This window comes from Aquarana catesbeiana, linkage group LG01 (assembly GCF_042186555.1).
Source record: "Aquarana catesbeiana isolate 2022-GZ linkage group LG01, ASM4218655v1, whole genome shotgun sequence".
Taxonomy (NCBI): domain Eukaryota; kingdom Metazoa; phylum Chordata; class Amphibia; order Anura; family Ranidae; genus Aquarana; species Aquarana catesbeiana.
Window position 1 is genome coordinate 677231005 of NC_133324.1, and position 12780 is coordinate 677243784.

At 40.9% G+C, this 12780-nt stretch overlaps 1 protein-coding gene across 2 annotated transcripts in view; it reads right to left on the minus strand.

Annotated features, from left to right (window-relative positions):
• Positions 1 to 12780, minus strand: part of LOC141111122 (bifunctional heparan sulfate N-deacetylase/N-sulfotransferase 4-like) — a 761202-nt gene that overhangs the window by 75809 nt on the left and 672613 nt on the right. For both annotated transcript variants that reach the window (XR_012236388.1, XM_073603162.1), the window contains exons 9-10: positions 5726 to 5849; positions 683 to 857 (exon numbers count right to left, since the gene is read on the minus strand). Coding sequence is in view for 1 of the 2 variants with exons in the window: in XM_073603162.1 (XP_073459263.1) it covers positions 683 to 857; positions 5726 to 5849 (299 nt within the window). In the remaining variant the exon portion in view is untranslated. The remainder of the gene's footprint in view (positions 1 to 682; positions 858 to 5725; positions 5850 to 12780) is intronic.

A 12780-nucleotide genomic window follows, 5' to 3' on the forward strand; every position in this document is an offset into this window, starting at 1 on the left:
CCATCAGTGCCACATATCAGTGCCCATCGTCAGTGCCCGTCAGTGCCTGCTCATTGGTGCCACCTCATCGGTGCCGCCTTATCAGTGCCTGTCAGTGCCACCTTATCAGTGCCCATCAGTGAAAGAGAAAACTTACTTATTTACAAAATTTTATAACAGAAACAAAAGAAAAACTTTTATTTTTTTCAAAATTTTCTTTTTTTAGTTTAGCAAAAAATAAAAACCGCAGAGGTGATCAAATACCACCAAAAGAAAGCTCTATTTGTGGGAACAAAATGATAAAAATTTAGTTTGGGTACAGTGATGGATGACCGCTCAATTGTCATTCAAACTGTGACAGCACTGAAAGCTGAAAATTGGTCTGGGCAGGAAGGTGTATAAGTGCCCTGTATTGAAGTGGTTAAATTGGAAGCCTTTCTATGGAACATTCTGAACATTATTAGTGCTATAGGTGTTGCTAAATAGGATGCATCCAAGTAAATTGTTGGTGTGGGTTTTCAGCTTTAAAATCCCAACATTTTATTTTGCAAAGACAACAGTATAGAGGCAACTTATAAAAAAAAAATACACTAAAGTGTTTTAGACCATACAAAAGCTTTATATGCAAATTAACTATTTCATTATACTGCAAAGTATTAAAAAAAAAAAAAAAAGACAAAGTGTATTTATCATAATACCATACCTGGTACCAAGAGTATGCTCGGTCAGATGGATCAATAAGTATGGTGATAACCTTTGCTTTTGGGAGGAGTGATGCAACTCTTTTGGGTACTTCCTCTGAATGAAAATAATTTGCACTCTTCTCAAACAGGAAATCTGAAGTGCTGTTAGATGTGTAAGGGAAAAAATCCATATACCTTGAAGACAGTAAGAGAAAAATATGCTGTGAGGACTTTAGCAAGTTATACAGTACATGCTTAGTTTTTGGATAGCACGTGCAAGGTCAATAAAAATAAATGATAAGGCAGTAAAATGGGGAAGAATGTGAACCTCTTTCAGATTATCATTACTGACTAAAAGTCTTCTTGACCCAGTAACAACCAGTTACTTTGTTTCTTGTCTTGCTTTGAAATCTCCCCAAAGGGGCATGGACAGCAATAAAAATATTACAGAATATTTACTTTTTTCAAGTCTAAACAAAACAAAAAACATTTTAAAAATGTTGGCTAAACATAAGCTGTTGCCCCTTTGCTGCCTGGGCCATTTTTTGCACACATGTAAAAACTGTCATTTTATGCTTGCATGTGAAAGGGGCCTTAAAGTCCAAAAACATTATTTATTTTTTGAAAACAGAGACCTTGTAAAATGGCAGTTGCAATTTTTATGTTATGATATTTGTGCTACCTTTTAAAGCAATGTTTTTTCTGTAAAGAATAAACGTAAATTAATTTAGTACACATCAAACATATGAAATCTTGAAATCCTCTGTAAAATATAAAAGAGTGCGAAGAGTCAAAAACGCATTCACCTGTGAAACGATGACAGACTATAATGTTCGATAATTATCCAGAAACAAATCTTTTAAAGCCTTCACAGGTCATCAGCTTAGAGTTAATTATAAATGATCACCATAGACTACTCCTCTCATTTGGGAATGTGTGGCAATACCCATCGTGTATTGCACAATCATCATTTATGTACAGATGTGCACCAAATGCATGCATTAAAGTACAAATGTGCTTGTAAGAGGGGTGGGGGCTTTAATTTTTTGGTCTTTTTTTGATACATTTTATAATATATCTTTTATTTTGCACTTTTTAATTTTGTTTTATTTGTTTTCTCTTAACTTGACTAATGGGTACCCTTTATGGAGACATCGGGCTTTTTTTGGATTCCCGAGACCTTCTCTGCACTCAGGAAACACTGAAAGTAGAACTATAGGGCAAAACTTTTTTTTCATTTTGGATAGAGTAAGGGAGGGTTATAAGGCCTGCCAGATTTTTTTTGCCATCTGTGTCCCATTGTGGAAATTTCCCTTTACTTCCTGTCCCATAGCCAAAGAGGAAGTGAGAAGAAATACCTTTCGGGAATTCCTTGGGGACTCCCAGGTCACAAGAACTAGTGGCCATCGGAAGTTTTCCCCTCTATTACTTTTCTGGGGACAACCCAAAATGTGGGATTTTCTTTTATGCCATGTACACATGGCGGACTTTTCGACCGAACTCGTCCGCCGGAACGAATCCGTCGGACAATCCAACGGACCTTGGACTTCCGACGGACCTTTTTGGTCGAAAATCAGACAGACTTTAGATTTGAAACATGTTTCAAATCTTTCCGACGGATTCAAGTCCGGTCGAAAAATCAGTTCGTCTGTATGCTAGTCCGATGGACGAAAAACCGACGCTAGGGCAACTATTGGCTACTGGCTATCAACTTCCTTATTTTAGTCCAGTCGTTCATCATCACGTACGAATCCATCAGACTTTGGTGTGATCGTGTGTAGCCAAGTCCATTCATTTGAAAGTCTGTCGGAAGTCCGTCAAAAGTTCATTGAACGTCCGTCGGAAAGACCATCGGACCTTTGATGCCAAAAAGTCCACCCATGTGTGTGTACATGGCATTACTTTCACTTTCAATTATAATGGTAAACTGGACAAATAGAAAAGGTGAATCTCCTTAATGGGGGCAGAGACAACAATAAAAACTGACAGGTTTTCTAATCCCTCTCCACGCTATCCAAAACTAATAAAACAAATTTGTGCCTTTAGTTACACTTTAACTTTGTACTTCACCTGGGTCTCCTATCCGGGGACTGATGACTACCCAGAGCTGAGCACTTCTGGATTCACATTCTCAAGAGAGATGGAGGAACAGAAGTTCTTCCACCCCTTCTCACTCACTATTCTGATCTGTCTTCTTCCAATCATGGTTTATATTTAATATTGATTACTTTGTAACACTTAATATGGGGTTATGCATAAAAAAGTCACTTCGAGAATGTCTCAGCATGCATGGATAAGTAACAAATAATACCAATAATTTTTGTAATATGTTTGAAATGTCAGTTTTTATTGCCTTCCTAAGAGAAAAAAGCCTTAAGAACATTCAATGAAAAGAGTTAGGCCTAGTTCACACCTATGCAGGTTGCAGTTTGCATATTCCAGGTGCATTTTGCGTTTTTCAATACACGTTTTTTGATCCATTGATGTCTATGGAACCAAAAACCAGAAAAAAGTCCCTGACCCTTTCCATGAAATGCACAGATGTGAACGTGGTCCATAGGAAACCATGTTAGATAGACTGTAGTGTGTTTCTGCAAAACTGAAAATGCACAAAAAAATGCATAGGTGTGAATCAGGCCTAAATTTAGAAAATAGCCTAAATATGTAGACTAAGAACAGTTGACCAGAAGGGTAAATAATATGAGACCCCTGCACTGTATGCAATGTTTTTGAGCTGCAGGTTCATCCACTGTTTGGGAGGTTTAATGAACAGCCGATTAAATAGGTGTTCGGACAAACCTTCAGCTGCAGTGGGAACTGAAACACTTTTACTAGTTTTACTATCACTGCTAAATGTGAAACCTTTTTGCTTAGAGATCCTTGATGTTAGGGTGCTGGCATCTGCCAGCAACCGAACAATCAGTGACTTATCCCCACCAAAGGGCAAGGACTGTGTAAAAAAAAATGGGGTGAGGTCAACCTTAAAATTTATACCAGGTCTTTCAGTCTGCTATGGATTTTAAAGGGTAAGAAAAAATGCTATGATATCCCCCCAAACTCCATACCATACATCATTGATCAAAGAGGGTCATGTCTATGTTTGATCAATGACATCCCCAGGGGGAACCCACCCCTTTGTTTACTTTAGCAATGGGAACCCTGAGATGTCATGTGGCAGGAGGGAAGCGATGGGATTTGATGTGTTGGTGGCTGTCAGGTTCTTGACCACATGACTGGAGGTGAATTTACATTGTGGGACTTTTTTTAATTAAGGGACTGGTCAAAAACTGTGAGTGTGTTTTTACTGTTTAAATTGTTTTTGTAAATGTATAGGGGTACTATGTCCTATTCATGCTGCGTAGTATCTAGGGGCCCTGTCCTCGTCAACATGAGAATAAGAGGTTTTGCTGGGGGGCAACCCTTAGCAAGCAACCCCCCCATGTTACGAGCACAAAGCCAGTAAGATTCTGGGGGGAGCCCCCCCTTTACCTGACCTGCAAGACTGTATGACTGGATAAGGCTCCCATATGAACTTCAAGGGGCTTTTTTTTTCTTGTTTTTTGTTTGGTGTTTCACCCTAAAATTCATACCAAATCCAAAGTGTTTTTAAGAGGTTTACTTTCAAATTCATGCCAGACCTTAAGAGCCTGTTATTACATTTGATTACATTCACCTTTCTGCTGACAGCTGAATGTGCTGGGCAGGGATGAGCCACTAGTTTAGGACATCCACAGGAGTCGGTTCCCTAACAACCAGGAACCCTAAGCAGGAAACTTTTACACTGAGGCCAGGTGACAGATGCACCCCTTTGGGGTCAGGAGTGCACCACTGAGGTAGTGTACCCTTCGGCTGAATGCCTCGGATGAAGCTCTGGGTTGTTCAGGAAAGCAGGTACTCTGGAGCACCAACACGGATCACACAGGAAGCTAGAGCATGAGATTTCCCAGGGCGCGGAATCTAAGAGCCAGCAGATGTTCACAGGGCCCCTGATGGTGGGGATGGACCTCGCTGCAGTCTGGCTCCAGGTGGCGGCCCCCAGGGTCTCCCAGCTCACGCTCACAGTGGACTGCTAGAGGATAGGGAGGAAGCAGCAGACCGGGACAACAAGGATAGTCAGGAGATAAGCCAAAAGTTCAGGGCAACAAGCAGATAGGGATAGTCAAAGAACATGCCAAAGGTCAGGATATGAAGCAGACAAGGACAGTCAAGAACAAGCCAAGGTCGGTAAACAGGATCAGACTTAGGACACACAGCAAAGATCACACGGAAGCCAAACACACAATATTGATCAGCTAGGCTGGCTTGCAATGCACAGGTTAATATAGTGTTCCTAATTAGAGCCTGGGGTGGAGCCATGCTTAAGGGAAGATTACTTAAACAGCCAGGTGAGAGGTGGTCAGTCTTTTAAGCTGATCACATGGAGAGGAAAGCAGACAGGAACACTACTGCAGATCCATGACAAAAAGACAAATGCAGTGCACTTCAAAAGAACAGAGTCTAATGTTTTTATGGCCTTTACATTCACCATGTGAAAGGCAATAGCAACTGACATTTTACACAGTATGGGTATTATTTGTGACTGTCGCATGAATGCTGAGACATTTGAGACGTTAACAAATTGTTTATACACAGACTCTCATGTGTCCCTGGTCTCTATATTGTGAAAAATTATGTTATTATGCTGTATTTATATGACATTCTCATAATCATTTTTGTATTTTTTAGAGTTTTACTGATTTATGATTTATAAAGCACTAACTTTGGTGTGCTTCTTACTACTGCCTTATGTACCTATACTAGTTCTGGGGCAGTGAAGTACTTGTGAGCGACATGATGATCTCGAAACAAGTATACCTTCAAGGAGTTGGCGAAATCTGCTGCATTTTGATTTTTGTTTTTTAGTTGAATGTCAGATTCCCTTTACGTTAGTCATTAATACTATTCTAAGTGCCTAAGTGCCTCTAGTTCTGTATACAGTAGTTGGTATTTAGAAAGGCATGTTGAATCATCTAAAAAAAATCAAGTGGTGTGCAATATCTTAATTTCTGTTTAATTCATCTTACCAGTCAATCCCCTTGTGATAGTTGTTTCCAATAAAAAATTGCACTTCCTCAAAGGTCTTTGGATTAGGAAAGTTACTAATGATGTAGGGATGCATTAGTAGAAATAGGTAAAGTGCGGTTGTGCCTACAGAAAAGAAAATGTAGACAGTGAATTGACATAACTAGAAGTTAGAACGCTATTAATATTCTCTTTGCCAGCAAATTGCTTACTTTTTACCTCTCCAGTGTGATGTTCTACAGGTACTTTTTAGACTGGAGCATTTTATATATTTTTTTTAACAAAATGAAAAGAGTATCATTCACCCTCTAAAAGATATCAGCTCAGCAAAGCAGGCATATTGTAGGGCAGGTATATGCAATTAGCGGACCTCCAGCTGTTGCAAAACTGCAGGTCCCATCATGCCTCTGCCTCTGGATGTCGTGCTTCTGGCTGTCAGAGTCTTGCTATGCCTCATGGGACTTGTAGTTCTGCAACAGCTGGAGGTCCGCTAATTGCATATCTCTCTTGTAGGGGCTAATATCTGTACAACAGGATGGTTCAACAATGTATATGCTGTTGCCAGGCTTATCACCATGCCATAGGCTCATTAGCATTAGATGAGCATTGTTTTTTTAGAAAAAAAAACAAGTAATGTGGAAACTGGAGGGTGAAATCTACACTCCGCAAATAATTTATTCTGGGCTGGGAGCAGCAAGGGGATATGAAGGTATTTTTTTTCCATAGCTCTAACCTTATTGGGGATCTAGGACAAATCAGAAAATGGAGCCTTTATGGCTTATTTAACCTTTGTTGTTAATAACGTTTTTTTTTGTTTTTTTTTTTGTTTTTAGATTTTAGCTTGTAGTTGGTGAATATATCATATGTAAACCCCTCTGAAACCCTGCACTAGGCACCAGTCATGTTCATCCATGTTGGCTGGGAGCTGCAAGGGGACGATATGAAGGTTTTTTATATTTCCATAGCTCTAACCTTATTGGGGATCTAGGACAAATCAGAAAATGGAGCCTTTATGGCTTATTTAACCTTTTTTGTTAATAACGTTTTTTTTTTGTTTTTAGCTTGTAGTTGGTGAATATATCATATGTAAACCCCTCTGAAACCCTGCACTAGGCACCAGTCATGTTCATCCATGTTGGACTTTTAGGAGAAGTGTTCCTACTTTTCCTCTCTCTTGTATGATCTACACATTGCAGGTAGGTATAGGAACAGATTTAAGCAAAGCAGTAGCCAGGCTTACTCCCATTTATCATGCTATAAAATAGAAAACCCTTGCTTGCCAGGCTTACCTTTAGGAAAAGGGACACTTTTTTTGTAAAGTAGCCTGGGTTAAGAAGATTAGTTATAGGATCTGAAATCTTTCCAGATATATTTCTGTTATAGTCAGTCCCAAACACCCATAAGCCTAACACTTGACCAATAGATATATAGTACTTATGTCTACTAATAACAAGCTTTATGTAAAAAAAAATGATGTTGATTTATTTTAATTTTTTTATAAGATTTAATTTGTATTTATTCAGAACAAATATCTGCAGACTCCAGTGTAACTGAGCTGCAGTTAAGCTTTTGTATTGAATAAGTATAGCAGATACTAAGAAAAAAAGTCAACTGAAGGTGGATTAGTCAACCTTTCCATGCATCCAGAAAAGGTCAATGTCACAGCCCTGACATTTAAATTTGGCAGCCATTTTCAACCTTTATCCAGAACCACATCCTTACAGCATAACTCAGATGTCAAATATCCTTTAGAATATTTCATGCGGCCAAAATTGTTTAGGTGAAGTATGGCAACTTACAAATCCAGCTTTCTTTATTTCAGGGGTGTACAGTTTACTAATAAGAAGGTAAGGATTTAAGCTGGATACACACTATACAATTTTCTGTAGATTTTTTCCTTCGGATTTATCAAAATCATATGATATGAGGTTGAACCTTAAGAGTTTCAATTTGCATGGAATCAGGCAGGCCCTTGCACTACATAGTTTCTAAAGGAAATCAGACAACAAAAGTTGTATAGTGTGTATGGGGTCTTACAAAGATATTAACTTAATTGCATTATCCAGTTACAAATCTGTAGGGTCATTGGCATGATAAATTACTTAGGATCCATGCTATTTATAGAACGCTGTTAATGATTTGTTAAGAAGGTCTGAAAAGACATAACATCTTATGGATACAGAGAAGCAGGTATATACACTAAAGCAGTGAGTGGATATGACGCACAAGCGTCCCTATATTCTGAGAATTATTTTTTTTTTAAATTCAGTGAAAGAATACTGCATAATCATTTCAATTCATGTTCTTATTTCAGTTATTTACTAAACTGGCTATTTTAATTTATTTTATTTGTAATTCATTTAAATTAAAAGGGATGATATCACACGGTTTGTGTAGACCTTATGATAACCTACTGGAAAACTTGTGCTCCCATGAGTCTAAAAAGTGCCTGGTCTTCTCCAGGGACAACTGCAAGGAGCATAGGCTGTCACTACATGACTCTGGACAGCCCAACCCCCACTGGCGACAATGGATGAGCTGACTGAAATCCAAGATAAAGTACAAATTAATCAGGCAACAGTGTAGTTTGTAAACAGGCAGAGGTCAGTGCAGGCAATATTCATGTATTACAGTCAGGTCCATAAATATTGGGACATTGACACAATTCTAATCTTTTTTGCTCTATACACCACCACAATGGATTTGAAATGAAACGAACAAGATGTGCTTTAACTGCAGACTTTCAGCTTTAATTTGAGGGTATTTACATCCAAATCAGGTGAACGGTGTAGGAATTACAACAGTTTGTATGTGTGCCTCCCACTTTTTTAAGGGACCAAAAGTAATGGGACAGATTAACAATCATCCATCAAACTTTCACTTTTTAATACTTGGTTGCAAATCCTTTGCAGTCAATTACAGCCTGAAGTCTGGCATGCATAGACATCACCAGACGTTGGCTTTCATCCCTGGTGATGCTCTGCCAGGCCTCTACTGCAACTGTCTTCAGTTCCTGCTTGTTCTTGGGGCATTTTCCCTTCAGTTTTTTCTTCATCAAGTGAAATGCATGCTCAATCGGATTCAGGTCAGGTGACTGACTTGGCCATTGCATAACATTCCACTTCTTTCCCTTAAAAAACTCTTTGGTTGCTTTCGCAGTATGCTTCGGGTCATTGTCCATCTGCACTGTGAAGCACCGTTCAATGAGTTCTGAAGCATTTTGCTGAATATGAGCAGATAATATTGCCAGAAACACTTCAGAATTTATCCTGCTGCTTTTGTCAGCAGTCACATCATCATTAAATACAAGAGAACCAGTTCCATTGGCAGCCATACATGCCCACGCCATGATACTACCACCACCATGCTTCACTGATGAGGTGGTATGCTTTGGATCATGAGCAGTTCATTTCCTTCTCCACACTCTTCTCTTCCCATCACTCTGGTACAAGTTGATCTTGGTCTCATCTGTCCATAGGATGTTGTTCCAGAACTGTGAAGGCTTTTTAAGATGTTGTTTGGCAAACTCTAATCTGGCCTTCCTGTTTTTGAGGCTCACCAATGGTTTACATCTTGTGGTGAACCCTCTGTATTCACTCTGGTGAAGTCTTCTCTTGATTGTTGACTTTGACGCACATACCCCTACCTCCTGGAGAGTGTTCTTGATCTGGCCAACTGTTGTGAAGGGTGTTTTCTTCACCAGGGAAAGAATTCTTTGGTCATCCACCACAGTTGTTTTCCGTGGTCTTCTGGGTCTTTTGGTGTTGCTGAGTTCACCAGTGCGTTCTTTCTTTTTAAAGATGTTCCAAACAGTTGATTTGGCCACACCTAATGTTTTTGCTATCTCTCTGATAGGTTTGTCTTGTTTTTTCAGCCTAATGATGGCTTGCTGTGAAAGTTCTTTAGATCTCATATTGAGAGTTGACAGCAACAGATTCCAAATGCAAATAGCACACTTGAAATTAACTCTGGACCTTTTATCTGCTCCTTGTAAATGGGATAATGAGGGAATAACACACACCTGGCCATGGAACAGCTGAGCAGAAAATGTTCCCATTACTTTTGGTCCCTTAAAAAGTGGGAGGCACATATACAAACTGTTGTAATTCCTACACCGTTCACCTGATTTGGATGTAAATGCCCTCAAATTAAAGCTGAAAGTCTGCAGTTAAAGCACATCTTGTTTGTTACATTTCAAATCCATTGTGGTGGTGTATAGAGCCAAGAAGATTAGAATTGTGTTGATGTCCCAATATTTATGGACCTGACTGTATAATAAAACATTGAGTCACAATAAATGCAAGACAAAGAGCAAAGAAAACTCCCCTCCATCCATGTCTGAAAACTTCCTGGACACCAGTGGCATCACTAGAGGGTGGCTATTGAGGCTAGAGCCTCGAATCTGGGGCCCATAGCCCCGAGTCAAGGGCCAGCCCTACCGAGTGTCACAGGCTGCCTGACACTGCATTGTCCCGCACAGCCGCGGCACTCTCACTGAGTCTGCACTTCCTTGACAGCCAGAGGCGGGAGATCAGTGTGAGAGCGAGTCTCCTCCCTTACTCTGCCCATATCATAGAGTCAAAAGGAACTTTCTCACACGATCTCCTGAGCTGGGGAGGCAGCAGGTGAGTGCACACCATGGAGGAGGCGGAAAGGGAAACGCTGTACTACCCTAGCCTCTCTGTATACTCTAGCGTCTCTGTATACACTAGCCTCTCTGTATACACCAGCCTGTCTTCTATATACTCTAGCCTCTCTGTATACACTAGCCTCTCTGTATACCCTAGCCTGCCTTCTGTATACCCTAGCCTCTCTGTATACCCTAGCATCTCTGTATACACTAGGCTGTCTTCTATATACTCCAGCCTATCTGTATACACTAGCTTCGCTATATACCCTAGCCTGTCTTCTATATACTCTAGCCTCTCTACTCTCTATATACACTAGCCTGTCTTCTATATACTCTAGCCTCTCTGTATGCACTAGCCTCTCTGTATACCCTAGCCTGTCTTCTGTAACCTCTAGCCTCTCTACTCTCTATATACACTAGCCTGTCTTCTATATGCTCTAGCCAATCTGTATACCCTAGCCTCTATGTATACACTAGCCTGTCTTCTATATACTCTAGCCTCTTTGTATACTCTAGCCTCTCTGTATACACTAGCCTCTCTGTATACCCAGCCTCTCTGTATACACTAGCCTCTCTTTATACACTAGCCTGTCTTCTATATACTCTAGCCTCTCTGTATACACTAGCCTCTCTGTATACCCAACCTCTCTGTATACACTAGCCTCTCTGTATACACTAGCCTGTCTTCTATATACTCTAACCTCTCTGTATACACTAGCCTCTCTGTATACCCTAGCCTCTCTGTCTCTTAATTAATGAATCCATCGGGGGAGATTTATGTAGGGGGAGTGATTGAATTGCATTGGTGACTTCAGCTGTAGAGAATGGTGCTAATAGTTCTTTAATAGTTCCAGGGGGCGTGGCTTGGTGCTGACACAAGATGGCTGCCTGAACCTCTCGCTCTACTCCACGGAGGTCCTGCAAGCAGACTAGCGGAGCCTTACACTGCAGCCGACATGGTAAAACTGAAGGAACTGAAGGAGAAGTCTGAAGGAGAAGTCACCACAATCCGGTCCCGCTCCCCGCAGGACACAGAATCGCAACCAATCACCCCACCCCCCTTCTGCTCCCCCTCCCTTCCCCAATCTCCACCACAGCGATTCACAGCCTAATACCTGAGAAGTCCTCGGGGGAATTCAATCCCTCCCAGGCTATGCCCACGTACCCCAGTAAAGTACCTATAATTCCACGTACACATGAGCGGACTTTACGGCAGACTTTGTCCTGTGGACTTTTCGACAGACTTTATGACGGACTTTCCGAATGAACAGACTTGCCTTCACACAATCAACCAAAGTCCGACAGATTTGTACGTGATGACGTACGACCGGACTAAAACAAGGAAGTTCATAGCCAGTAGCCAATAGCTGCCCTAGCGTCGGTTTTTGTCCGTCGGACTAGCATAGAGACGAGTGGACTTTTCGACTGGACTCGAGTCCATCGAAAAGAATTGAAACATGTTTCAATTCTAGGTCCGTTGAACTTTTGGGGAAAAAAAGTCAGCTGGAGCCCACACACGATCGAATTGTCGGACGGAGTCCGATCCGCCGAACCAAGTATGCCGTAAAGTCCGGTCGTGTGTACGCGGCATAAGGCTTATCCACCACTTACTTTCCTCAACAACCCCACAACACCCGGACACCATGACCGCCCCAAACTCTACCATGAAACGTGCCACACTTAAAGTGGTTTCACAAAACGTAAAAGGACTAAACATCCCTGAAAAGCACAGTCAAATTTTAAATATGATGCACAAGTTAAAGGCAGATGTGGTGTTTCTCCAAAAAACACACTTTTGCACGAATAGTATTCCTAAACTTACGACCCGTATGTACCCAACATTTTTCCATGCCACCAACTCACTAGCTAAAAGGAAAGGAGTCTCAATATTGATTTCCAAAAACCTTCACTGGCAACTGACAGATTCCCTCATAGACCCAGAAGGTCACTACCTTTTCTTGAAGGGCGTCATACACAATCGTCTGGTTACTTTAGCCAATATATACAGCCCAACTCTGCCCAAGTCAGTTTCTTTAGATCTATTTCAACCCTCCTTGCTGGCTTCCAATCGGGGATCACGATCCTTGGGGGGACTTCAATGTGGCACTACACCCCCTGCTAGACTCATCCTCATCCCTGCTATATAAAGCGCTGCGACAAATTAAAACACAGATACAAGAACTGCATGACACCTGGCGCACCTTACACTCAAGCGAGAAAGATTACATTTTCTTTTCAGCCCCCCACAACAAGTATTCCAGGATCGATTACCTGTTCCTTGCCCAAAAAGATCTCCCCTTCCTAAAGACCACTACCACTGAGCCAATGCTCTTCTCAGATCATCACCCGATTACCCTTTCCCTAACACTCCCAGACAGAATTCCGTTTATCAAAATTTGGACTGGACTCTTCACTGCTTACATCAGA